The sequence below is a fragment of the Panulirus ornatus genome, chromosome 50 (assembly GCF_036320965.1).
Source record: "Panulirus ornatus isolate Po-2019 chromosome 50, ASM3632096v1, whole genome shotgun sequence".
NCBI lineage: Eukaryota > Metazoa > Arthropoda > Malacostraca > Decapoda > Palinuridae > Panulirus > Panulirus ornatus.
This window is the reverse complement of record NC_092273.1, coordinates 2,587,754-2,615,250: the sequence shown is the minus strand read 5'-3', so window position 1 is coordinate 2,615,250 and position 27,497 is coordinate 2,587,754. Positions and strand designations below refer to the sequence as shown.

The 27,497-nt window shown below is 39.2% G+C and overlaps 1 protein-coding gene across 3 annotated transcripts; it reads right to left on the bottom strand.

Annotated features, from left to right (window-relative positions):
- Positions 1–1,611: 1,611 nt before the first annotated feature.
- LOC139764484 (uncharacterized) lies at positions 1,612–25,535 on the bottom strand. Of its 3 annotated transcripts, none has more exons than XM_071691066.1 (8): positions 25,420–25,535; positions 13,977–14,349; positions 10,567–10,716; positions 10,065–10,238; positions 8,403–8,513; positions 6,864–7,018; positions 5,525–5,702; positions 1,612–2,778 (listed from the first exon to the last, which is right to left on the bottom strand). In XM_071691066.1, the coding sequence occupies exons 2-8, from the start codon at positions 14,085–14,087 to the stop codon at positions 2,638–2,640; spliced, it is 1,020 nt and encodes a 339-aa protein (XP_071547167.1). In that variant the 5' UTR covers positions 14,088–14,349; positions 25,420–25,535; the 3' UTR covers positions 1,612–2,637. The 3 variants fall into 3 exon arrangements, with proteins under 3 accessions (XP_071547167.1, XP_071547169.1, XP_071547168.1); XM_071691068.1 differs by lacking the exon at positions 25,420–25,535 and adding an exon at positions 24,745–24,866; XM_071691067.1 differs by lacking the exon at positions 25,420–25,535 and adding an exon at positions 22,081–22,227.
- Positions 25,536–27,497: the final 1,962 nt, after the last annotated feature.

Sequence of the window (27,497 nt, the reverse complement as noted above, 5' to 3'; positions counted from 1 at the left end):
AAAGAATGAGTGGGAGGACATACGTGTCAGAGGTGGAGGGAACGAGGAGAAGCAGGAGACCAACCTGGAGGTGGAGGGATGGAGTGAAAAAGATTTTGAGTGATCAGGGCCTGAACATAGAGGGGTGAAAGGCATGCAAGGAATAGAGTGAATCGGAATGATGTGGTATACTGGGGTTGACGTTCTGTCAATGGATTGAACCAGGGCATGTGAAGCATCTGGGGTAAACCATGGAAAGTTTTTTTGGGCCTGAATGTGGAAAGGGAGCTGCAGTTTTAGTGCATTACACATGACAGTCAGAGACTGAGTATGAACAAATGTGGCCTTTTTTGTCTTTTACTAGGCAGAGTTAGATCTGAATGTCAAGTAAGTCTCTACAGTGCATGTTTTAGCTTTTCTTACACTGAAATATTAATGAGTGATTATAACTACTTTTTTGTTACAATAAATCTTTACTTGCTTATGTGATTCAACGATAATTTTTTCATTACGGTTAAATGATAAAAGTTTGTAATATTACCAGTAGCACCAGTCTAATGTAGTGTTGTCAATATCAGATTGGGGGGGCTAGCAACACTGCCTCCACTTTGGCTATAAAACCTTTTTCTCCCTTATCTTAGTCACACTCCACACAGTCCAAAGACAGATCATCAACATCACCTAATTCAAGATCATCTCCCTGGTCATTTCTAGCTAAATGACACTCCGTTTCCTTCTTAAAAACTTGTGAAATTGTGGTTTCATTGGCATGACTGGCTGAGAAATTACTGTGCACTGCCTCCACAGTCAGCACCCAGGATCAGTGCATGGCCTTGAAATAGAGGCATGAAACTTGATGTGTAAACATGTCCAATGGTGTGACTCACCTTGTGTAAATATCAGTCCGGAGACTTGTAGGTGTCAGAGTATGTGTGGCATGAAAGCTTGACTGGGTGGAAAAACTTTCTCAGTGAGGTACAGAAGTGAGCACAACCTGATTGAGATGGCCAACCTGGGATTGCTTGAACAATTTGGGCACCTTGAGAGGATGAAAGGAGATAGACTGAAAAAAGATGATCTAACTATAGAGGAGACAATGGGAAAGGGAAGCCCATGGAGGAGATGGAAGGAATTATAGATGAGTATTTGGGATATTTAGGAGGCCAAGGCATGCACTGGAGGGGAAAAAAAAGTGATGTCGTATTTCCCTGGGGGGTCATGTGCTGTCAAGTGGGCATAAAAAACAATCAAATGAAACCATGAAAAAGCCTTTTAGGTTTGGCTACATAAACTGTGCAATGAGTTTTTACTTGAGCTAACGCAACAGTTTGCTGTGACTCGCATTATACTGTATACTTAACCTAGTTACAGCAAGGCACAAAATATTTAGTATGAACAGTACTTGGAACTAAAACTAGCACATGAAACATAAGAGCAAAATCCAAAAGGGTTCTTTTAACAAATATTTTCAAGGATATTTCTCAGCTTCCTTATTGACAATTTCAATCAATAATCTCAGTCAACATTCCCATACACAGATAAACTAAGCTGGTATAAAAGTGAAGTGCCAACATAGTCCTTCAGCAAGTTAGCAAATGGATTTCTGACAGATCTAGGTAAAAATAAGCACTCTTAAAAAATTATTTTTTCTTTACATTTCCAAGTTGTTCTATAAACGAATCTTGTTCCATATCAGACCATTTCATAGCTTTATACAACTTCTTATTCAGACAATATATTAAATTCAAAATATTCTCAGTTAAATTAAAGTGAAAAAAATTGCCAAAGCAATTTGCAACTCCGAACTATCCATATATCTGATGCCCATTCCCTCATGGAGCTCCCTCAAGAGGGTGACCATGACAAAAGTCTCCATTTCTGGTGAGTACCAGTGCCACTTCTAAGCCTTTAAGCAATTAACAACCACACTTTACTTAAACATTATCAGTAATCTGTAAGAAAATTCAAGAAAACTATGAAAGAAAGAAATCAAGAAATACAACAATGTGGATATATAGAATTACAAATCAAAATGCATATGAAAAATTTATCTTTATCTAATATTAGGGATTTCTCTTACTCAATATTGCTGTTCCCACCAAATCTACAGTGCTGATCACTCAACCAGCGCAATGCAACCATCATATTCTGCTGCTATTGATAGTTAATTACTTACCAAAATCTATTTAATTCAAATATCCTATTTCTAATATCATTACAAGATTACAGTATCACAAAGATTCTTATTGATATACATGAATATGTTAACATCACTAATAATATCAATCATACATTTGATGCAATATAACGAACATAATTACACCTGAGATATGCATACTTAGACATAAAAATCGAATGTCCCTAATGTTATATATGAACATGGATACCTAACAGACTGAAACTTAGGGATATAAAGTGCTTTGCCTTTGGTTTTCCACTAATTTATTTTTTAACCTGTCAGTATAGATGATTCAATTTTAACAACCATAGTAATCTTAATAAAGTAACATAATTTCACATAAAAGAGAATGACCTTAATCATGAAAACATATACATATCGAGCAAAAATTCAGTAATAAGTACACTATGTAAATAGGCTTTTTATGCATGCTTCTTTACAAAAGAGAGAGGACATATCCCATATTTCACAGCTGAACTTCAAACAGATGTAGCTCTTTGTCTGGAGGGCTCAATCATTCCAATGCGCTCCATGAATGCAACCACCTCTGCTTCATATTCTTTCCGATGCCTCAGATAATGGCTTACATGAGTTGAATCTTGCCAGCATTTTACATAGACCTGTAAACACATAATTTGCATTTGAAAGCTATGTCTGTTTTCCTCTCTCCAGCATGCTCTTTCCATCATTTCTTAGATAATGATTCCTACATAATCCTTAACAGCTATGTCTAATTACATAAATTCATGCACAGTGCTATTATCCAGAAGTGGAAGACAGTCAACCACTTAACAGTTAACTATACCAAGATCATGATCATGCATATCAATCTTGGCTCCAACCATGTACCACTCTCTAATGGTCCGCTTAACTCCAGCCACATTCAGGTTGTGCAGTACATCAAGCTTTTCAGTGAAACTTTGGATGACAAACTATGCTGGAGGATACATGTGTGGTGGAGTAGTGACAGGAATTGACGGGGGCAGCAAGTGTGAGTGTGTACATGTGTATATATGTATATGTCTGTGTATGTATATGTATGTATACGTTGAAATGTATAGGTATGTACATGTGCGTGTGTGGGCATTTATGCATATACATGTGTATGTGGGTGGGTTGGGCCATTCTTTCATCTGTTTCCTTGCACTAACTTGCAAACACAGGAGACAGTGAATAAGTATAATAAAATACATAAATATTATTATCAATATCATCATCTATCTGTCCATCTATATCTCTGATGCCTGTGCCCTACAGGAACTCCTTGTAAGGAGGTGGCCATGGCAAAAGAGTCTCCCCTTATCCCTGTCCTTAAATGCCTCCCTTGCATACATCATTCCACTTATTCTTCCCCATTTCTCATCCTCCAGCACTCTACCTCCCCATGTCACAGATGGTCTTCCTCCCAAACCAACCCCTTTATTCATACTATCATACAAGCTCCTTGTAAATTCCCTGTCTTACATTCTTTTCATGTGCTCAAACCAACTCAAAGTATTACAATTCACCAACTCTAACACTCCATTCTCTGACATAACAAATTTCTCATACACCCCCACATTACTTTATTCCATCTAGTCATACCACAAACTCCTCTCAAATAACTCATTTCCACAGTCTGGATTCTTGATCTCTGTGAATCATCCCATGTACTTTGTTTTGGATGGATAGGTCAGGGTCAGGAGGACTTAATCCTTTCTTAACTTCCATACTTACACCTGCACCCTTCAGTAGTCTAATAAGGGACCCAGTGACTCTTCTACCTTTCTCCTTCCATTCATCAGACTTACCTAAGACAACTCTCAAATACTTAAATTCTGTCCCTCTTCCAGCCCTTCTCACCCCATATCTATAACACAGGTTAGTACACTTTCTACTCTCACACTCTACAGGGCTTTGCAAGATCTATACTTCCACTCATTTCCTTTCAAACATTATCATTATTATTTCCATTTTTTCATACATCTATGCTATTTCCTGCATGAGCAAGGTACCATCAAGAGCAGACAAATGAGCCCTACAGGAAAAAATCCTGACTAGGCTCTTTCTTCTATTCCTTCTTTTGGAAAGTAATACAAGGGGTTAGGGTTTTCAGCTGAATGCTTCAGCCCTTCTTAGTTGCCTTCTTCAATATGCAGGAGAGATATGGGCAGTATTCAGCCTCTCCTGTCCTCCTGTTAGTAATATTATTAATGTTATTACCATTATTACTGTTGTTGTTGTTGGAGTTATTATAATAATTATCACTAATTATTACTGTCATCTGGGGAGATGGAATATTACCTACAAATCTGCTATATGATATAAAAGGCAACTAAGAGGCAGTGGTAGAAGGAGGCTGGAAATCCTTCTCTCCTGGCTTAACTTACAGTAAGATAGAAGGAGCAAAGCTAGTAATTTTCCTCAAAGGCTCATTCATCTATTCGTGAAACTACCTAAGGCAGGAAAAGCAGTATATATGAAAAAAAAAAAGTATCTATTACAATTAATACCATTATTATCATTATTTTCATTAATTACTATTATTATACTATTCACATGCAACTGAGGCTTGACTATAGATAAGGACTTCTGATTCTGGTGCATTATACATGTCAGCCAGAGAGTGAACATTACCTAATGAGGCTGTTCTTTGTCTATTCCTGGAACTACTTCACTAATTTTTATTTCATTTTCATATCTGCCATTTCCTGCATTAGCAAGGTAGCGACAAGAACAGATGACTGAGCCTCAGTGGGAAAAATCCTCATTTGGCCTGCATATCTGTTCCTTCTTTTGGAAAAGTAAAACAGTGGGGAGGATTTCCAGCCTGCTCCCACCCCTTTCAGTCACCTTCTACAACACACAAGGAATACATGGGAAGTATTCTTTGTCCCCTATCCTCTTGGGATAGGGATAATCAAACTAAAAATATTAAGAGTGCATCCATATTCACATTACTGGACAAAAAATGTAATAAAAGTCATTAAAGGATGAAATATAAAGAAGGAAATACAGTTGCCAAGTTTTCCAGATATGGTACTCAGTTGTGTATTTTTTAAGTGATGCACAGTATTTGCAGACAAATTACATCACTAAATTTTTTAATGCAGAATCATGTATGGTTTCAAAGTAAGTTCAAGCACAAGACCTTGACTGATTAACACATTGTGATTTTCTTTTTCCATAACATTACAATATCTGCATAAGACAAAACTATTGTGCAGTAAAAGGGTTACAGATATTCACAACAAATCAACAACCTCAATCCTATAACTTCATTGCCACACTGGTTGGGTCATGAAAATAACTGACTCCACAGTGAGCATCCCTTGGCAATGTGGACTGAAATGGATTGTCTAGATTATCAAAAATAAATTGACTTACTGGAAAATTTTTGGCCTCCCACTTCTTATAAACTTTAGCATTCATTTCTGGGGTGGAGACAGGGTCATTTTCAGAGAAGAAGAAGAGTGATGGTGTTTGAATGAAGTTCTCATGCATCAGGGCACTTGCTCTTTTAAAATGAATCGTTGATGTGTTATACTGAGCCTTCAGATACCATCTGCAAGAATAAATATGAATTTCACTGAAATAATTAAAGGCAGCGAGATGTATGTTAGCATTTTATCCATGATTTAAGCACAGATCTGAACATTCCATAGCATGAAATATACCTACTACTCTGTAAGGGTTTCCCTAAGTACCAAATATGAAAACACAAGATAGTTCCCAATATGGTTTTTATCAGAATATGTCTAAAGTCTGCAAAAAAGGAAAAATCTCAGCTCTGATCTTGTAATAACATGTTCCTGAACCAAAATCATCAGCTCCCCTCTTATCTCCAACTAAGCCATCTAATTCAATCTGCTTGGTAAATGAACCCATGCAAATAATGCCACATAAAAATCAAATGCATGCAGAAAAAACATAGTATGTTCTGGAATTATGTGAAAAATCTTCCCAGACAATAATGTAAAAAATAATGTAACTCCATAAGCCATTACTTCCTTCCAGTACTGTTACACCAACCCTAACTCTGCTACACTACTGCCTTCCAAGGTCAGTCCTGAATCTCAATGGCTGTTGTCAGCAAACCCAACTTTCTGGTGAAAGATGGGCTAGGAATGGAAGGAAGGTGTTGGTTCTGGCTCGATAGCACATTTCATGAACTTAAAGCAGACTTTCTGAACTAACCCATCACCTATCCTTCTACTGCATAGTCTTAACACAGAAAAAGAGAGATTACTTTCATGGAAAAATACTTCAAAATAATGGTAGCAGATGAAAATATCTCTACAGCACTTGTCTTGTTGATGATGACCTTGAGTACTTTTTTCTTGCTGGTATCAAGTAACACACGTATTTGGGTGTTACTTGGCATAACACAGGATTAAATATTGCACTGTAAGACATATGTCAACAAGGAATAAGCTTGCCATATTATAGAAAACACTGTATATTGACATGTTACAAAAGAAACTGTAAAGTCATGTCAGTATGCACAGCATTGCTCAACATGCTATAGAAGACACCGTGTAACCAAGACAAGTCAGTATGCACAATGCTACTTGACACATTATGGAAAAAATCACTTAACAGACAGAGAGATGCTGGTATGATTCTTTGAATCATTCCCTCTAACTCATCAGTGAGAGAAGGACATAAGCTCTCCTTCTGCTAGTGCATTCATACATCAACCGATCCAGTGTGATGTCCTACTCACAAGAGATATTTCTTGATATTCCTCTGTAGACTCAAGTTGTTGGTGATAGCTCTAGGTACACCATCTGGTATACCATCAATGTCCACTGCACTATCCCAGATCTGCCCAACAAATCGATTCAAAAGAAGTCCATGTTTCTGCATATCATTTTTAATCTGCAGAAGATTAAAAAAAGTAGTGTCAACAAGTAACCCTGGTTATCTAAACCCTGTGCACATTTTTCTGCTATACAACAGCATACCAATAATACGTATCACATATGTCATTCCTCCAACGAGGCCACCAAATAATCTCTTCAAGCAATATAATATCCTGGATTTTAATAAATATTTACATCAATGTTTAATTCATAGAAGAAACAGACCTACAAGTTTCAAATGCTTAACAATAAAATTTGACTATATCTTACAGGTAAGCCACTGCTGTAATTGATAGCATGGCAATTCCTCAATGTGACATGATCCTTCCAAATCACCAATCACTCCTCTATCGAGTACATTACATATATATTCTCTTTACATCCAAACTACCCAGATAATTCATCTTTTACCTAAATGACAAATACCTTACCCATATCTTCCCTTCTATACTTTCCTTAATCTTTCCTCTCACCAATTTGCAAATCCATTGTTAAGAAAATCTTACAACTGCCTGAACCCTACTTGCTATTTTCTAGTGTGGCAGATCCATAATTCAGTACTATAGAATAATGTAAATTAGCAACAGTTTCTACTAAATCATAAAAGAAATATTAGTATACACTTATGTTCCTCCATTACTGTCTTTAAACTTTAAGGTTCTGACTTACATTTAAGATGGACATAATCTTCAGTCTAAGGATTAAAGTATATCAATTTATAGATAAATCAAACCTTCTAAATTTAGATAGTGCTGCTGTCTTCTAATTCTTCATGTATTGCCTGGTGATCCTGCCATTTGCAATCACAATATAGTAAAACAATAGTCTTAGATTTTCTATTTCCAATTATTAAGTGAAAGAAATACAAGTAAAACAGAGAATACCAATAAGCAAATGAGCTAGCATAATTCACATAACTGTGGTAGTGTTAAATTTAATGTAAAGAAGTGGAAGAAGTGATGGGATTTTGGAAGAAAGTTGAGGAAAAAATTACAGGATATGTACAAAAAATGAGGTAACAAAACTTATATGGCTGAGGTATAACAATGAAGTCAACATGTAAATCACCAGACAGTGGCAGTGGTTGGATGGCAGGGAAATTGAAGTAGCCTCAAAGCTTTTGAAATCATTGTCATTATAAGGTATTTCGGTACTTATGTCTGTTTGCTCTTAAAAGCAAGTAGTACATACATTTTTTGTCCTTTACTATATAACTCAATCAAAGAACTAGTCAACAATGATCTATGTAGGTGCCAGTTCTTGATAAACTATTAATTCGACCATATGGTTACATCTTTCCATTTTGTTTACTTCCTTCATTAAGCCTTGTGAGATAAATGATAATAATCCACCTTATTTGGTATGTTTGTCCCGTAGAAATAATATAACTTGAAACTAACCTTGTTCATGACTTCCATTGAAACATAACCACCTACACTCAGACCATGGACCAGCAATGGGCTATGTGATGGGTTTGAATGCAAGTACTGGAGGACCAAGTCTGCTGCAACCTAAAGAAACAGAGACATGGTTATCAACTATGTTGCCACAACTCACAGAGAAATTTCTATAATCATTCTATATCCAACATATATTCTGTAAGGTAATTTAATTTAAGGTATATTGGCATAATCATATTTTTCTATTTATCTGTATCATCATCAGGGCCCACCCCAGGAAGTTTGATTTGCAAAAAGATTTCTGGCGCTAATTCCGACATTTTAACTCTTCAAGCAAGCATTTACAATTCCCAAGCTTTCTGAAAAACGTGTTTCCAAGCAAAGGAAAAGTGATTTTTCACTAATGAAAGAACATCATATAGGAATATGAAAACAAAGACTCAAGTAAACTAGGCCTCAATTTTCCCCCTGGAGAATCAAACATGAAATGGAAACCTCTGGTAGAAAAATATTGCCAAGATAGCTCAGAGCTCAACATAGCTTAGTCTGTAAATAATTTGACTGGTAGCGCTTCATTTACAAATGGTTCGATACAACTGGTTCTTTTTATCTGATACATTTTCATCAAGTAGATTATCATGTGGATTAGTAGACTGGCTACTGCTTGTGGACAAATACTGCCTGATGTCATCTACACTTAGTAGTCTTCTGTAACATCCTTCCCACTTCATGAATGAAGGGTAATAGAATTCGTGTGACTGTTGTAACAAGGAGGCCTCAGGCATCTCCTCCCCACCACAGATTAGCCGAAATTTAATCACTGGTACAAAAACATGAACTGTAGATCTTCAGGGGTCTGGTTAAAGGGATGAAAATAAAAACGAAACAATCACTTGAATACCTTGCTTAAACCCAAATTTTACAGTCTCTGAGAAAACAGCCTTACTTTCCTAAACACCTTAACAGAGTTCTGAACCTTCTGCATGCCCATCATACTGCTTATACACATTCTACTACTCATCTGTCTCAATGTCAGTATTATCACATGTAAAAGCCACTTTCCCAAAATGCAGCACACATGAAGGTAAAGGTGCTCAATGAAACTTCCAGTATCACAACTTTTATGTCATCTCCTGTCAATACCTTAGCCTACATTCTTGACTGGAAGTGCAATTAATAAAATAATAAGTAAAGAATTAAATACAAATAAGTCCTGTTGTACATTTTGGACCTGAACATTCAGAAGAGTGTAAGGTGTGCATTGTTTAAAGCTGGAGGTATGTGGAAAACTAAGGATGAATTACTGTTAATGGTCTGAACAGTCATATGAACCAGGCAAGGTAAACCATGAAGTAATCTGTGAACATTTAACAATGAATGGTAGACTGGTTTCAGAAACTTATAAATGACAACTCAAGATTGGACTTGTACAAAATGAGGGTGCTGTTTTATTTGTTCTAAAACTATCTTCGGCAAAAAAAGCAATCATGCAAGATAAAACTTAGATTGAAGAGAGACTTGCATGACAATCAAGTGGACAGTTCCAACGTATGGATACAAAGGAGAGATTAACTCATCTGTAATTAAGACTCTTGATGAATTAAAAACAATTCATATGTAATACTGCATTAAGAACTGCTGAAATTGAACACTAAATCTGACCTGTGATCCTTTGGTTGGTCGCAATAAATCAAATGGAGATATTCTAATCTTGAGAACATCAATTCCCATATTGGTGTACAGCTGGGCATACTTTCTGATATGCCTCTCCTTGGCCATAAGCCAACAGAATAAAAGTGTTAGTGGACGTTCATGACTACTCAGTGCTGGAGCGATCTGGTAATGAAAAAAAAAGATCATTCCACTTTAAGCAGAAAACTACACAAACAAAAGCTACATTGTTAATAAATCACTGACCTGGAAATTAAAGATTTGAAGAAAGTAAAATATTTTCAATCATATCATTCATAAAAAAAAAGTTATACATTCCTGCTGCCAAGAGTAAAAAATTTTGAAGTTTAATCTGACATCAAATGAAGAAAATGCATGAAGTTTGTAATCTGACAATACAAAAAAAAAAAAAAAAAAGTGGCTAATACTTTTTCTGTAAGTTAACAACAATCTTAAATAGATCTTGCAAAATGTTGCAGATACAGTCATTTACCTGCATTGTATTCTTAGGAAGTGGAACATTACTTGATGTGAAGAATTCAACATTACGAGAGAACTTGCGAGAATGGAAGTCACGTATGTGGAGCATTGAGAGCACAGCTGAGGGAGGACTCCATAGTGCCTGAGACACCGATGGTCCAACCTGTACAAGAAGTAATGGACAGAGGCTTTCACAGTGATGTGTAGTTTATTTGCTTAAAATCTTTACTGATTATGAAAAACAAATATTTATTTACTCTATTGATTACAATATGTATCATAAAACTGGTCTTCTAACATAACTCCCAACACCCATACACATGCACACTTTTTTCCATCAAAAGACCACCAATGCTTATGCCATCATGGCAACATTTTAAGAATCAATATGAAAGTATAACCATAATTTCTGTCATAATATGACACTGCAACAGAAGTGGAAGGATGGCAGTAAAGTCTTTCAAGAAAGGCAATGGCAGCAATGATGACTGGTTTGTCATTCTATTTGATGTCTCTTGGTCCAAGGTTAAGGGTCAGTAAATGGAAGAACACATGTACAGTGTCCTTATATAAAGGCATGGGGGACAAAAGTTAATGCTCAAATTACAGAAGTACCAGGTTTTAAGTATGTTGGGTAATTAGAGAGTGGTGATTTGGTGTGTGGTGGTATGCACAAAACTGGTGACTGGGGAGAAACAATGTTATTTCAGGCAAATTAAAGATGTGTGGACCAGATGTTTGTTTTGAAGACTTTGTGAGAAATGGCTGCAGAAATAGAATGAATCAGGAAAAGTCTGCAACTGCTTGACAAGAAGGGCTTCTGGAAGGTGCTATGAATACAGGTATGTATCCACGATTTGTTCAAGTGATGGGGTGGAGTTATGAACATTCAAAAGAGGGAACAAATTATAAACCCGCTAAGACAATGATGAAAAGCTCAAAACAAAAGTGCTATGTATCTTTGAGAACTCAGCGCTTTTTGAGTTATTTTCACGTTATCAATTGTTAACACTGATCAAATTCCAATGAAACGGAACACAACTATCATACGGAAGTATATTATGAGACTGGCAATCAGTTTTGAATGATTTTTTTAATATTTGATGATAACATAAAACAGCTGATTATAATAATCAAAGGAGTATTCAATGACACAAATTATTGTCGTATATGCATTGTGAACATAAAGTATTGGGATATACTGAAACTATAATAATTTTGTCAGGAAGGGAGATGTCCAGAGTGCACGCAGGAAAGTGTTTGACTCACTTTGTGTGGAGAATGTGGCTTCTGATGAGGGTATGTCTGGTGGGGAGGACTTTGAGACTAAGCTGGGAGGCAAGCAGGTGTTTAATGTCTGCAGCATTTATTTCAGTGTGTATGTGTTTTGTCAGTGCTTTATTTGTTAGGTGGGGAATATGTGATTAGAGGTTGAAGTGTGAGGCAAAGACAAACTTTTCATTTCTCTTTGGGTACTAGTGGTAAGTTGTGGAGTGGTTAGGGTGGAGTCTATTGCTGCTGCAAAGCATACTGATGTGGGATTATAGCAAGAGGATCTCACTCTGAAGGTGTGGAGCTTGTGGTTGCTAAGCAAGCCAATGACTTTATCAGTGCACTATTTTGTGGTTTGATATATATATATATATATATATATATATATATATATATATATCTAAAACACTTCACTTCCTCCAGTTTTTCTCCATTCAAACTCACCTCCCAATTGACTTGACCCTCAACCCTACTGTACCTAATAACCTTGCTCTTATTCACATTTACTCTTAACTTTCTTCTTCCACACACTTTACCAAACTCAGTCACCAGCTTCTGCAGTTTCTCACATGAATCAGCCACCAGCGCTGTATCATCAGCGAACAACAACTGACTCACTTCCCAAGCTCTCTCATCCCCAACAGACTTCATACTTGCCCCTCTTTCCAAAACTCTTGCATTTACCTCCCTAACAACCCCATCCATAAACAAATTAAACAACCATGGGAGTGGATCTGTCAGCGGATGGAACCATGGAAGCGGAAGTGGATCATAGGGTGGGGGAGGGGGCGAAAATTTTGGGAGCCTTGAAAAATGTGTGGAAATCGAGAACATTATCTCGGAAAGCAAAAATGGGTATGTTTGAAGGAATAGTGGTTCCAACAATGTTGTATGGTTGCGAGGCGTGGGCTATGGATAGAGTTGTGCGCAGGAGGATGGATGTGCTGGAAATGAGATGTTTGAGGACAATGTGTGGTGTGAGGTGGTTTGATCGAGTAAGTAACGTAAGGGTAAGAGAGATGTGTGGAAATAAAAAGAGCGTGGTTAAGAGAGCAGAAGAGGGTGTTTTGAAATGGTTTGGGCACATGGAGAGAATGAGTGAGGAAAGATTGACCAAGAGGATATATGTGTCGGAGGTGGAGGGAACGAGGAGAAGAGGGAGACCAAATTGGAGGTGGAAAGATGGAGTGAAAAAGATTTTGTGTGATCGGGGCCTGAACATGCAGGAGGGTGAAAGGAGGGCAAGGAATAGAGTGAATTGGAGCGATGTGGTATACAGGGGTTGACGTGCTGTCAGTGGATTGAATCAAGGCATGTGAAGCGTCTGGGGTAAACCATGGAAAGCTGTGTAGGTATGTATATTTGCGTGTGTGGACGTGTGTATGTACGTGTGTATGGGGGTTGGGCCATTTCTTTCGTCTGTTTCCTCGCGCTACCTCGCAAACGCGGGAGACAGCGACAAAGTATAAAAAAAAATATATATATATATATATATATATATATATATATATATATATATATATATATATATAATGCATATTCGCTATTTCCCAAGTTAGAGAGGTAGCGTTTAGAACAGAGGACAGAACCTTAGAGGGAATATCCTCACTTGCCCCCTTTTCTGTCCATTTTTTTGGAAAAGTAAAAAAAGTAAAAACACTATATATATATATATATATATATATATATATATATATATCAAAGGTGGGGCATGACAGGTGTTTCATGTCATATGCAAGAAACAGATGTCTAAAGTGTGCATAATTTCTGCTGTTACGTATGTATGACAAATGTACTGACGGTAAAAAAAAGTATTGTCACTTTTTGTACGAAGCTATAAGACACTACGGACGGAAGATTCTGAGATAAACCCATTAGCCGGGCCTTCCCACTGGTAGCATTGCTTTCCTGTTATTTGTCATAATGAATATTGTATTGATTGTATATTCTGATGGGAATAACTACAATGTGGGCTACACTGTTTAATACAAAATTTGTCTCATTCACACTTACCAACCCCACCGAGACAGCAGGAGTGGTATTGATCACTTCGAAGTCTAAATTCATCTTATATTCATCGGACCCATTTGGGAAGATGCATTTTCTTTTTTGCTTTGTATTTTTTTCTCCATTTAAACAATATGAACTTACCCCGAAGGTGGTACAGCAGGGGGAACACATGAGCCTAGGAGCTTTGAGAGTGGTGGCCATGCACGTGCTCCCGCGCACCCTGCTCACCACGTGTCGCACGTGAGGCAACATCCTTCTAGTCTACTCCGCGCTGCCAGCCGCAGGATACACTTGATGCCGCCGGCCGCACGATATACACCACGCTGCCGGCCGCACGACACACTCACTATTGCACTTATTTCGCCAAAGTCGTTGGTTTAGGTGATATGATTCCTATGCAAATAGTTGAGGTTGTTGCTTGTCTGTGTAGCTGGGGTTTTGGGAGTGAATTGGTCTTAGTTCGTTTCATTAACGATATTCGTTGCGGTTGTCGTAAGGCACAGCAAAGCACAATCTGAAAATATAAGAAGTATAAGAACCACTTTACTAGGTTAAGTGTATTTGTCATGTAACATCTGATTCATGGCACCAGGTCGCATTCACTGTAAGAGTGTGTTTGAGTGATATGTCTGAGTGTGTGGATGTATTTAGGTGAGAATGGTTATGATGAATTAAACTGCTGGTGATGTAAACAAAGGAGTGTTTGACCTGCGTCAATGACAAATACCATAAATATGCTGAAAGTGTATGCGTAAGAATTACCCAGAATATGTAAGAAAAATAAAGATTTTAAAGCTGGTGGATGCAGCTTGACGCTGACGGCCTTTAATATGCCAAGCAGTTAACAGGCCTAAAACCCAACCAACCATCCAACAGTGACAAAATGTGGAGACTTGTCTGTATGGAAGTGAACACAGGAACACTAGGAGCGTGAAGCCAGTCGCGCTATCACATATGATAAAACTCTATCTACGGAAGTTCAACGATTTGTTCTGGGGACATTATGAAGTCAGCTGCCTTTCCTTATCAAGTCCCACAAGGGAAGGGGAATGCTGCGGTCGTTGCCATGCGACAGTCGAATGTCTCAAGATTCCCCCCAATTTTTTTTCTTCAAATCCTACTTAATCCTATTTCTAACGTTAACATGCAAGTCATCGCCCTCTCTTCGTCATTCACTCTTACAGGGAATACTGATCCAAGCTTTACATGTATGACGAATACATTCAGAAAGATCAAAACAATGTTTTCAATAATTCATGTTTTAAAGTATTGATCTGTGAGCCACTAGGAAATACCGCAAAGCACTTTTAGGTTCTTGCTTCATTTCATATAAAGACATTGTTTAGGATTCTTAATTATCATCACTGTGTAACATTTTACCAAAAGAAGGAACAGAGAAGGGGGTCAAGTGAGGATTTCCCTCAAAGGCTCAGTCCTTTGTTCTTAACGCTAACGCGGGAGATGGCGAAAACTATGAAAAAAAAAATATGAATTGATACTTTATTTTCTAAACATATTTTAAGCAAAAAGTGGCTGCTCTTTTGATTTTACTTTATCTGTAGGCTTGTTCCTTTTGTAATTTGAGATTTTTTTCAGCAAGTTCTTAAAGATGTTATAAAAGAAAGACCAAGAGTCAGGCGAGGCTTTGTCTCCCTGGTGGTTGTCCGCGCCTCGGATAAATTATATAACTTCCGGTAAAAAACCTCCTATAATCTGATATAATCAAAATATGTCATACCTATTAAACAAATTATCGTGTTCTTAAAGACAATGAAAATTAATGCTTCCTTCTCAAATATTTTAAACGAATAATCATTATTTTGATACTGGTATGTCTCAGAAAAGCGACAGTTAGAAGGATCGCCTCCATCATAATCTGGGATCGAAAATACAGTAATATACAGAAATTTGGCTTCACTCATGATTACTAAACTTTTATGACCCAGACCCGCGTTCACATGGCTACACAAGTGGAGAATTTCCTCCTCGCCCAAGCAGGTAATTACACAAGAACTCACGTATACATTAAAATAGCCGTGCTCTCACACACGTATACACCCTTAAACATACATTCACACAAAACCAGAAGCACTCGCATACATATTATTTGTACACAGGCAAATGTAAACTTACCTAAAAACACAGACAACATCGTACACATCTACAACATTGTTAAGTCTAGAACCAGCTGTTTCTCAGAAGTCACACCAAGAGTTTAAGGACGAAGTAATTCTCCCTTTTAACCTAATTCAATTCCAGAGGGTAAACCAGAGGAGGAAACAAGGGCACACAGAGATACTATTTGAGCTTGCACGATAACCACAAACTCATATGAACCACATCCGCGAGACGAACGTCCATAGGTGTTGCGTAATACATCAATAATCTCTCATTTAGCATAACCTCACAACCACTCTTACAACCATGCAGTTGGCTGCATGATCATATGAGACCCACTGATCTTGTCTGACTAAATAACGAAATAATATTGTCATCAGTCACGACTTTTATGAGAAAAAACTTGAAGGAAATACTTTTCTCTATATTGCATCTATGATGTATTTCTAAAAATTCATTCAACTTTCATATATATATATATATATATATATATATATATATATATATATATATATATATATATATATATATATAAAGTGTTAAAGCAGAAGAATGCCGTGCGACTGTCCACACATCAGGGTTATGTGCGAGTATGTTACATAAGGCGGCCAGCACCTGGCCACCATACGCCTGGCAACAATGTGTGCAAACCCTTGTCTGAACACCAAACTTTACGTTATCAAACAGGTCTACGATAGTGCACTTAGGGACAGTGGGCTGTAATGATTCACTTTGAGCTGGAGGCTAGAATGATACAATCAAAACTGGGGTAGAAAATAATACGCTCAGCTTGGGAGGAAGTGGGTGGGAGGAGAAAGATGCACTCATGGTGGGAGTCACAATGAGCACTTGCAGACCGTACACCACCCACGTCGTCGACGTTGGAGTTCAAATATTCAACACTACGTTAAAGCTAGAATTAAGCACTCTGAGCTAGGGCTACAATGGTTCTCACAAGGCTAAGAGCAAGAATGGTGCAACATAATGCATTTGGGACCACAATATGCAACAGGGATAAAATGATTCACTCGATAGAATGATAAATCCGCTTCGGTTGAAATAAAGCACTTACGGCAAGCATGGAACTTATAAGGCCAGATTGATGTACCCAGGGCTGGAATGATATTAAAGAACTCGTGGATGTTACATACGAGATGAATGATACTACCGAGACTCCATTGACGCACTCGGGGTAGAAATAATACAGGGCTGGGATGATATATTCAGGGATAAATAATAGACGTGGCTGGAATAACGCACTCGGGGAATGATAAATACTTAACTAATTTGATGAACACGTGCTGGAATACCACATCCGGGGCTAGGATGATGAAGTCTCGATAAAATCATACTTAAAGAGCAAAAATGATGGCCTGGACAGTAAAACATTAAAAGATAACTTAATCAGGAATGTGAACCTGAACTCTCTCACTTCTTAACTGAAATGGAGTATACTTACTGAAGATTGTACTCACGAGCAAAAAGTGTACAAATAGTTACATATCAGAAAATGCTGAATAAATTTCTGGCCGGAATACACGAAGACGTACGTAGGATGAAGTACTGGAAACAGTATGCATGAAATATGAAATAAGAAATATGGCCTGGCTCTAGCAATGAGGTATTTTAAGAAGCCGCACAAGATCCACTTCTGCGTTTAACATTACGGGGAAGAAGTGATTGTAAGGTAACGTACAAAAATGTTCATCCTTTTTGTTCCACAAGAGAAATGTTTTGCTGAGTGAATCTTCAGGAATCCACGACACACCAACCATATTCTAGTCTTACAAACTGAGGATTGGTAAGCTAAGCCAAGGAACTTGGCTAATATAAGGACCCACTTTGTGTTTACAATGTCTCGCATTCTTTACACGATGGCAATATACTAAATATAAATATACAAAATATATTCAAAAAAAATATACTAACCATGCAATAATCATGCACATTATATAAGTCTCGTTGTCAAGCAGCACATATCTGGCTTCCTCGACCACTGAAACCATGGCAGTGTTGCCTTCTCACAGCCTCTTGCAATGTATGATGTTTTGCTGGCATATTCACACGCTGCTCTTTGTTTTTCTAGGCTAAAGCTACATTATGACCTAGCTCGCTGGTATACCATACCTAAACTACGGCTATATCACCCTAGACTGCGGCTATATCATAACTTGGCTACGGCTATATTCGTACCAAGGCTGCGGCTATATTCTGAGTAGGTTCATAACTTGTAAGAGACGTTTTACGCTTCAAACCGAGGCGATAACGCCAGAAAAAGCGATAGGAAATATTCAGGTGAAGATGGTGTGCAGCACACGCGAGGAATCCCATCCCCAGCCTGGCAGAACTTTACTTATAAAGACGAATTACTGACATGGACATAGCTCCGTGTATACCCCCTCCCCCTCTAATCATACTTCAGCCTAACAGCCAAGCCTCGTCTACACCTGTAACAAACATTACTTATCTGGATTATTTAATATAGGCCATCAACTATGAACGTGGAATGTGGCCCTTAAATATAAAGTAATACTCATGTCAGTTTACCTTACTCTCTGCGGACATAATAAGCAACCATTGCTCTTGCAGCGGAGTGGTTCATCGGTCCAGTTAACTATCACAAACGTCGAGATGAAATCATGGATGACATTTGCAATGTACTCTCTCCAATCTAGCGCCATTCAGCATTTATCAGTTTCTTGCTGATATATATATATATATATATATATATATATATATATATATATATATATATATATATATATATATATAAGGTACAGGGAAAGGAGAGGATTATATTTGCCCTTCTTAGTTGATCACAACCTAAAATTTTAAGCTTTTAAACATATCGTCGAGGTGGTCAGTGAACAGTTCTTTGAGAGATGTAAATAGTATAGCAATCAGAGGTAATAACCTGAAATAAAATGAGAAACTAAAGACAAGATATAAAGAAGTACTTTTATTGTACAAATGTAGCAGATGAACGGAACAGGAGCGAGGCCATGTTTAATGCAGACATAATTCATAAATTGAAAAAATTGAGATTGCATTAAAGCTCTAAAAATGGACCCCACAAGTGAAGAACTGTACAAGAGATGGGGGCCCGAGACAGTAGAACCTTCTCCCCGTAAAGTACAAAATAGAAATTAGAAATACCTATCACATAAAAGTGGTGCCAGATAGTACTCTCCTCCATATCCTTAGTAATAATAATAGGACGAATGTTACCTTGTTTCAACTTATCTATCATGATCATTGTGGCTGCCCACCATTTGCTTTACCTATGATGATTCAGGACCATAATCAACCTTTATACCTAAAAATAAGCTGATAATCTTTGCAAAAGGAAAAAATAAGCGACTCAAGGATACCTCGCATAATGACAGTTCGAAATCACCAAATCTGGCGAGGTTAAACGTTCCCATTGTTAACCGTGCCAAGCTTCTCCTAACTGATTTTATGGTTAGATAATTATAAAGTTAGTCCCGGTTTGTGTTGTGGATAACACAAGACGACCCTCTGCGGTATCCTGATGGACAACCAGCTGATAGCCCTTGACTCAAGTTTCTGGTCTGAAGTCTTTCAGGATAATACATAAAGAAGCGCTCTTCCTGGACAAGGTCACGCCTGCTGCTAACTAAATGAAAGTTTGCCAAGCAGGTTAGGTTTCAAACACCATGACAGGTTAGGCGTGAAGCCTAGTTCTCCAACGCCACGACAGTCACCCCTAGAAAAGTCCTCTCACGATCCCCAAATTTTAGGCAAACTTCACATTGGTTCTCTCACCAACAGACCACACTTAAGCCAGTTATGGTACAGTCTTCCCCCAGTCACCAGGAATACCCAGTCAGTCTTGGTACAGTCATCTCCTTCATCAGGAAACAGCCACACACGGTACAGTCATCTCCCACAGTCACTAGAAACACTCATCCACTTATTGTATAGTCATCTTCCACATTCACCAGGAACACTGAGCCAGTCACGACAGACATTTCCCTACAGTCACATGGAACACCCAGCTGGTCATGGTTCATTCATCTTCTAGTCACCAGGAACACCAAACCAGTCGTGGTTCAGTCATCTCCAACACTCGCCAAAAACACCGTGCCAGTCATGGTACACTCAACTCCCACAGTCACCCGGTGACGGGGTACATCCAGCCAGTCTAGGTACAGTTAGTCCTCTCACACCCACTAAATATACGCGGGGTGTGGAGGTGACGCCACGGCGACCACGAACAGGAATTTCAAGCCCGTGTGGGTGGGGTCAACAGTCATGGGTCTTCAGGAAATATTCACCATCTGATTGTTTACTTTACCCCAGTTAATCTTATCGGCGCTATCTTATGAGCTAAGCGTTAACTGTCACAGGAAAAGGAAATAGTGATTCTATTACCGCAATAAAGATGAAGTAGAATCCCTCGAGGCAATACCCGGTCAACAATTAAGTCCTCAGAGATTAAAATATCTTTGAAACGAAATCTCGCGCCAGACAGCCCGACTGGAATGGATGGCAACGGGGCACAATTGCTTACTTCCCTCGGCTCAGGACTCGCCATGTCTGATATCCAATCACTGAGAGCCCTAATATCTAATCTCCTGTCAGTCGTTCGCCAACCTGACATTCACCATATGGAAACTGACGAACACAAAACCAGGTAGAAATTGTGGCCAGCCAACGACGCACATTCCTTGAGCACGTACCGCTGACTTATAATGACAAAACCATTTTTCAACCGCTTAACTGATTTTCTCGATGCTTTATACTTAAATTGTGTCATATCAAGTAAAAATCTTCCTACTTGAGACATCTAATACTTCATGCCAACGTCGTTAAGTGCGCGCAGGTAACTGACGAAGTTAGTTAACATCCAATTCAACCTTGGCTATTGGCAATGTATTTCATTTTCCCAAATGCAACTATTTCTGGTGGAATTGGAGAGGCAGGTTCATTAGCCTCTTCTTATTACACCAATTAAGGACAAAGCCACAGCCTGCAGACCTGCCCTCAAACCTTTACTGTAACATTACGTAGCCTAGCTGTAACGTTACCTAACCTAGCTGTAACAAGATGATTATCATCAGACTGGTGCAGGGCATCGACTCTGCCGGCCATGAACCTAAGAGTTACTCTCTCGGTTATAAAGCAAGTAACAATAGGCGACTTACAAACGTAACACGATGGAAGAGAGCTCCACCACGAAACAAGGCTTTATCAGCATGATACAAGGTTCCATCAACGTAATATAAGAGAAAGACCCATCATCAGCATGCTCAGGAAGGTTACTCATCACCAGTGATACAAAAGGGGCACCAATCACCAGCATGACACAATAGAGACACTCATCACCAAGAGAACATCAAAGCATCCGTCACCATTAAAACAGAGCAGGAGCACCCATCACCAACAGAACACAACAGGGGCACGCATCACCAACAGAACACAACAGGGGCACGCATCACCAGTAAACACAGCAGGGACAACCATCACCACCATAATACAATAGAGGCAACCATGATCGTACACAACAGGGGCTCTCAACGGTAGCAGGAGGCAACAAGGGTATCCAGCACTACATCAAAGGCGTGCTTATCTGAAGCTGTTTCTATCAATCACACACCTCCTCCTCCACCCCAGCGGTCGCTCAAACTTACATATTATGTGTATAACATCTTCCCGTGTCACTGTACATGATACATGTCATGCTACACCACCCGCTCTCATGGTCATGGTTATACGATGCCTGGTGTACTGGGGGGGTGGTCACGCTGGCGTCACGCACATAACACGTGTAGGTAGGCCTGCCTGCCAGACCTCCGCACCTGCTGACCCCGACTTTATCCAAGTCACTCACCGCTCGACGTCCCTTCCTATTTCCCATGGTTACCCGCCATCACTAACGTGGAGACCACGCTCGAACAAAGCTATGGGAGTGGCCGACCCGACTAGGTCATAATATATGTAAGGCTGTCAACAGTCAGTCAGTAAGTTCTCGGCTTTACGAGACTCAGGCGCCCTAAACCTGAGTGACTCCAGGTTCATCACTCTCCAAGAAACCCGTGAAGACCTCATCATCAGCTCACTGGTTTAACAGCAGTCCTTGGTGACTAACTTCTGTCCCGCTTACCTACAGTTCTCACAACGCCATTCCCCTCGTAGCGCTAACATAAAACCCGGAAATCGCTGCACGCTTTTCAATCCATGGAGCCTACCAAGCGATGTTCTTCCTTCCGCACCGGCAGCAAAGCCACTGGACTTTGAAAACTCCTCCCTTCCACTGTACAACTTTGGACTTTGGTTTATCATTCGCCTGCGATCAATCACCGACGCACTAACATAGAGCAGGCAACTCACGACCCCTGCTGCACCAGCAGCAGGCAGCCCTGCCTCGCATCTCCAACATCAGCACCTCCACTCACTCATGCCACCTCTATACCTCTCACTACACCATTAAGTTACCGACATTCTACGGTTATCAACTGTACGAAGCTTTCTCACGGCCCACATTGACGTAGATCAACTAAACTCGAAGATTGTTCCCCCAACAGCACGACAGGCATGGAAAACAGTAAAAATATTACCAATGAAATCAAAAGGAGTGAAAAGCTCACGAGAATGAATAAGTGGTTGGCATTGCTGACCGTGAATCCTGCATGGGCCCGTCAGGGTTCAAATCCTGAGTACGGCAGTCGGCTGCAACCAGCCCAGCTGTTCAACCAATATTTGGAGCTGGTCGATAAATGGGTGCTTAGTTTACGGAGGTGTGTGTGTATCGTTCAAGCTAACATACGAAAACATCCTGAACATCGTGTTCTTGGCTATTCAACACACTGCCTGCAGCCATTAGAAACACTTTGGGATGAACAGATAAGAAATTCTAGAATGTCCCATATAAGTACTTACAAAGTGAACCAAAATATTAAGGCTGTGTTGGTTACGTTGGAAGGCCTGCGGGTAGCGGCTTCCAACAGCTTGATGGACAAACAACCCAAATCAACACTGTGCTCGACTCAACCCGAGCACAAAGGCAGAAAAGTTAGGATTATCAACACCTGTTAAACCAGCGTTCCCTAACCTCAGCCATGTGATCCAAACATTGTACGGTATCAGAATCCTATAACACTTGTACTACCCTCCAAAATCCGTTGTCCTCCAACATCCGTCTCATGTCCTCCACTAACCAAGAGACGTCCTCCAACGCCCAAGTAACATCCTCCAACATCCCGTCTTGTCCAACACCCGGAACGTTCTCCAACACTTGAGAAACGTCTTCCAACACCCAGTTCTCCAACAACGGTGAAACGTCCTCCCACACCCGTGTAACGCTCTCCAACATACAGCCACACGATCTCGTCCGAATTTCAGAACTTTGCCAACAGCTGAACCTGCCAATCCACTTTTTCCCCGAAGCAAAGGCCTTGCTCAGTGGTTGTATCATCATAGAGTTTACAGTACTTTCAAGAGTTAATCATATACTGTGTTTCGTCCTGAGGAGGTAGTCAAACTTATGCCTTTAACATTAACACTGCCATTTCCAAAAATCTCCAAGCGAAACTGCACCATTCGGCAACATTCTATTTTTCAATCCAGTGTAAATAACCTAATAGCATCAATTTGAATATGCCCAAATGTCAATTACAGAGAGTTTGAGCGAACACATCCATTCTTGTAGCTTACCGCTTGCAATTCGTGCATCTCTTGGCTGTAAACAATCGTTATCATTTATCAAATTGATGGCTTCCACCTATTGTTAGACGGTCTGCCTGATGACAGGTCTGCAAATTGCAGTCAAAATTTGTTTATTTCAACCTTAAGAAGGATTAATGGTATGTAATGATTACACATGCATAAAAGTTTCTCTACACTACCACGAAAGCTGAAAAAAAGGTACTCTCATAGGTATAATATTAAAACAGAAGTCTCCGTGAGATGCAAGAAGAGTTGGCTATTCTGTCTGACAAAAAAAAAAAAAAAAAAGTCTGTCGAGGCAATTGTGACGTCATCAACGTCTGAGAGGCTAGAATTCTATGACGTTTAAGCTCAGCAGGCGTGTGAATGGCTACAGACCCATGACGTCAGAGCTGAGTAAAAGCATGAGTGGCTGCAAATCGTCTGACAAAGTCACGCCACCATCCTTCCCCCTCTCCCCGGGCACTGAACTTTCATTTGCATAAACGTTACTACTAGATATGTTACACATCACCTGATCTGTAGATCCGTTCTATGAGTGTGTCTGTGCGCAAACATGCAAGCTGACGTGATACAAGCGTATGTGCACTGTGTTAAGGCGCGTGCGTGATATGGAAGTCATTCGTGATTATCCTAAATAATTAGATATGCTTTGCATCAGAGCTTCAGCTCCTGATGTATCATAACACCTTCAGCCAAATAAATCTACATTTACAAAACGTAACCCAACAGTATCGTACTATCCAAGACGACGGACACAGCTGCCTTTCAAGTAGCATCATAAAATACAAAAGTAAAACCTTAATGATTAAGTAACCGTAACGTAGTTCATGGTGCCATCATCCCAGCCTAGCTGACAATATCCTGCACCTTCATCTTGCACGACGGTAAATATATTCCTCCATGTGTTACAATACACCGTCCGGTCTAGCATCAGGGCGGCGCATGCCTACTGCCACCCCGGGACCGCGACTCACCTGCTTCTCCTCAACAAATGCTTCACCTTTAAGACAAACACAAGTGATTCCCGTGCACACCACTAAACCAAATTTCAAACTGAGACACAAAATGATCTCGGCATTTATGGCTGACCTCCTCTTACCCGACACACACGACCTACTGAGTACTGACGGTCACCTTCGACACATCTCTTGCCGACGCCGGACACATACTGACGAAGCAGCGAACAAGACGAAGTCACCTACTGTTCCCGTCAGGTAGCTCCCCTCGCTAAAGTCTCAATACACATGGCCAACTTAGTGTCATATGAAAAAAATATCCTTTAGTTGGCGAGAGACAATACTTCTGATTGAAAACATCTTCCTCTTCACGTCATTTGACTAGCTGTTGAAACAGCCTACAATGCACTGACACAAACTTGGCTGGTTCAAGATGCTTCACTACATTAGTTTCGATGTTTCACCAGTCTATCATGGTCTGCCATAACATCACAATAGTGTTTGCGTGGTCATTCCTGACATCGTATGCACAATATGACGAAGCTTACAGTGGAATGCATCGCTAATATTGATCGTCCTCTTTAAGCCGGAGCTACACGAACCACTTCTCACCAGGACTCGGTACACTTGCCACATCCATCATAGTAAATATCTGTGGTGGCTGGCGGAAATTCACACTTCGAGCAGTCTGTAACCTGGGTGATTGAAACAAGACATCCCAACTTTTCACAGTAACTCCCGTTTCTACCAGTAATATTATAATCAGACTCGCTGACAATCAAAACGAATTCTGGTTGACTTCGTTTATCCATACTCACGTTGGCGAACAGCGTTAAGACCGGCCGGCCATACAAGTGCAGGAGAGGACTGTATACCCGCCTTCCTCCTGCAGATGGTGACAGCTCAGACCTACACCAACGTTGCTGCCTTAACATTACATTCATCACAAATCTCTGTTGGTGTGTCACTTACCATCAAGATTTTACCCATTACAGCGACTTTGCCATTATGTTTTACCATGATAAATTTCTTTGCAATACCAATGATTAAATGCTCTAAAGCTGAAAATAAATATATAGTAATTAGCAACTCAGACTTGCAGTAGACAGACGGAGAGTTGCCAATAGTGACATTTTCTACTTGATATTTACACGTTTAAGGCTACACCTAGTAATTAACTGTTTTAACTTATACATACAAGTTTTAGATATATCAACCCCAAACAACGACTCTCTATTTTGACCATAATCATTTATACAAACACAACAACCAATTTACTGCCACGTGAAGCTCTAGTTGGCACTTGATTTCTAACACAACCATTTTGACATCTATGCAAGCAATCAGTGATGGAGGTTATATTTGCATACATTTCAATTGAAAAAATGAATAAGATATACATGTCTAGTAATTCTTATTTTCAAAGATGCTTCAGTAATTTAATATTTCTTTTCTGGCATCACTGTTGTACGACAATAGCTGCCATGTTCGAATTTGGCTATATTTGTATTTATAAGACTATATAAGTATCGTATGCCATAATTTGACGGTTTATGTATCCGGATCAACACAAAAGCAATTTGGTGTAAAAACAAAATTGGAGAACTTTGTAATGCTCGAAACATGAACCTTCCAATCTAAATATCACGTGCTCAAGGCATGTAAGGCCCGATCAATGGGCATAAGAGGCCTCCGTTTTCTTCATGCAAGCAGAGGAAATATAGCGAGAATTCGTTTCGCTCATCGCTACCAATCAAATCGGTATATTTTCCTAACCCAAAATATATCTCTCATGTTCACTAGCCAACCTTTAAAGAATACATTCTATCATTCATGCCCGCGGGGAACAACCATAGAATAAGTTGACACATTTAATATAGCTGGTAAATTGTTTGGCGTACGAAATATGTTTTCTGTCAGCACTTCTAACGAAGTCTATATGATATGACCATTGATATATCTGGGATTTTCTCAGATTAAATAATAGCTATTGCTGTTTACAGTGAATGGAAACGTTGTTTACAATTTATTGTTCAAAAGTTGGAACTGATTCTTGTAAGATTACTTGGACTTTGTCGCCCATAGTGTGAGCCATCATTGGGGCGACAAGGTCCAGTAAACTCCTCAAGTTATGTCCTCATTTGATTACAAAGAGATAAGTAATCGAAGGTTAAGGTAATTCTTTAAACAATAATGAATTAATGGTGTGAATATTCTTCATTTATCGAAATAATGTTAAGGGGTTCAAAGTCCAATATCCGAGTCCTAAATCTGGTTCTAGTTTGTTTAGTCTCTTAAAGAGCCTATTGCTTATATTTCAATACTTCCTTAAATAAATAATGGTCTATGAAAGATTCAGGAGCAGCGGCTTAAGTGATATCTAAGAGAGAGAGGGAGGGGGGGTTGGAACTAACAGGTCAAAGTTGATCACGTGTCGTCAAATTGGGAGAGCCGGTAAATCACAGTGATTCATTCATACTACTCTGCTCAGTGGAAAGAAAAGCCACAACAGATGCGAGAGCAATTCTCAAACCATGACTCATTCCATTCTAGAATCAGAGTAACTATGGAGAAGAATATTCAAGTTCTAAGACTTGAAATGGGGAAAATTTGTTCGTCTATTAGCGAAACTGTATTCAAATACAATGGGTGAATTCAATGCAAAGCACATAGCGAACAAGTGATGATGAGAATATGAGTAGTGGAGAACAAACTCAACATTTGCCCTCACACCTAGCTAAATCTTGACTCTCATCCCCTTTTAATGCAAAGAACACGCTAACGTTGCAAGATCTTCATTAGGGTCTTAAAAACAAAAAACTGGTTATATTAAGATTCACCTGACAACAGATATTGAAACATCACAATACTTTAACTAATATTTCTTGACACACTT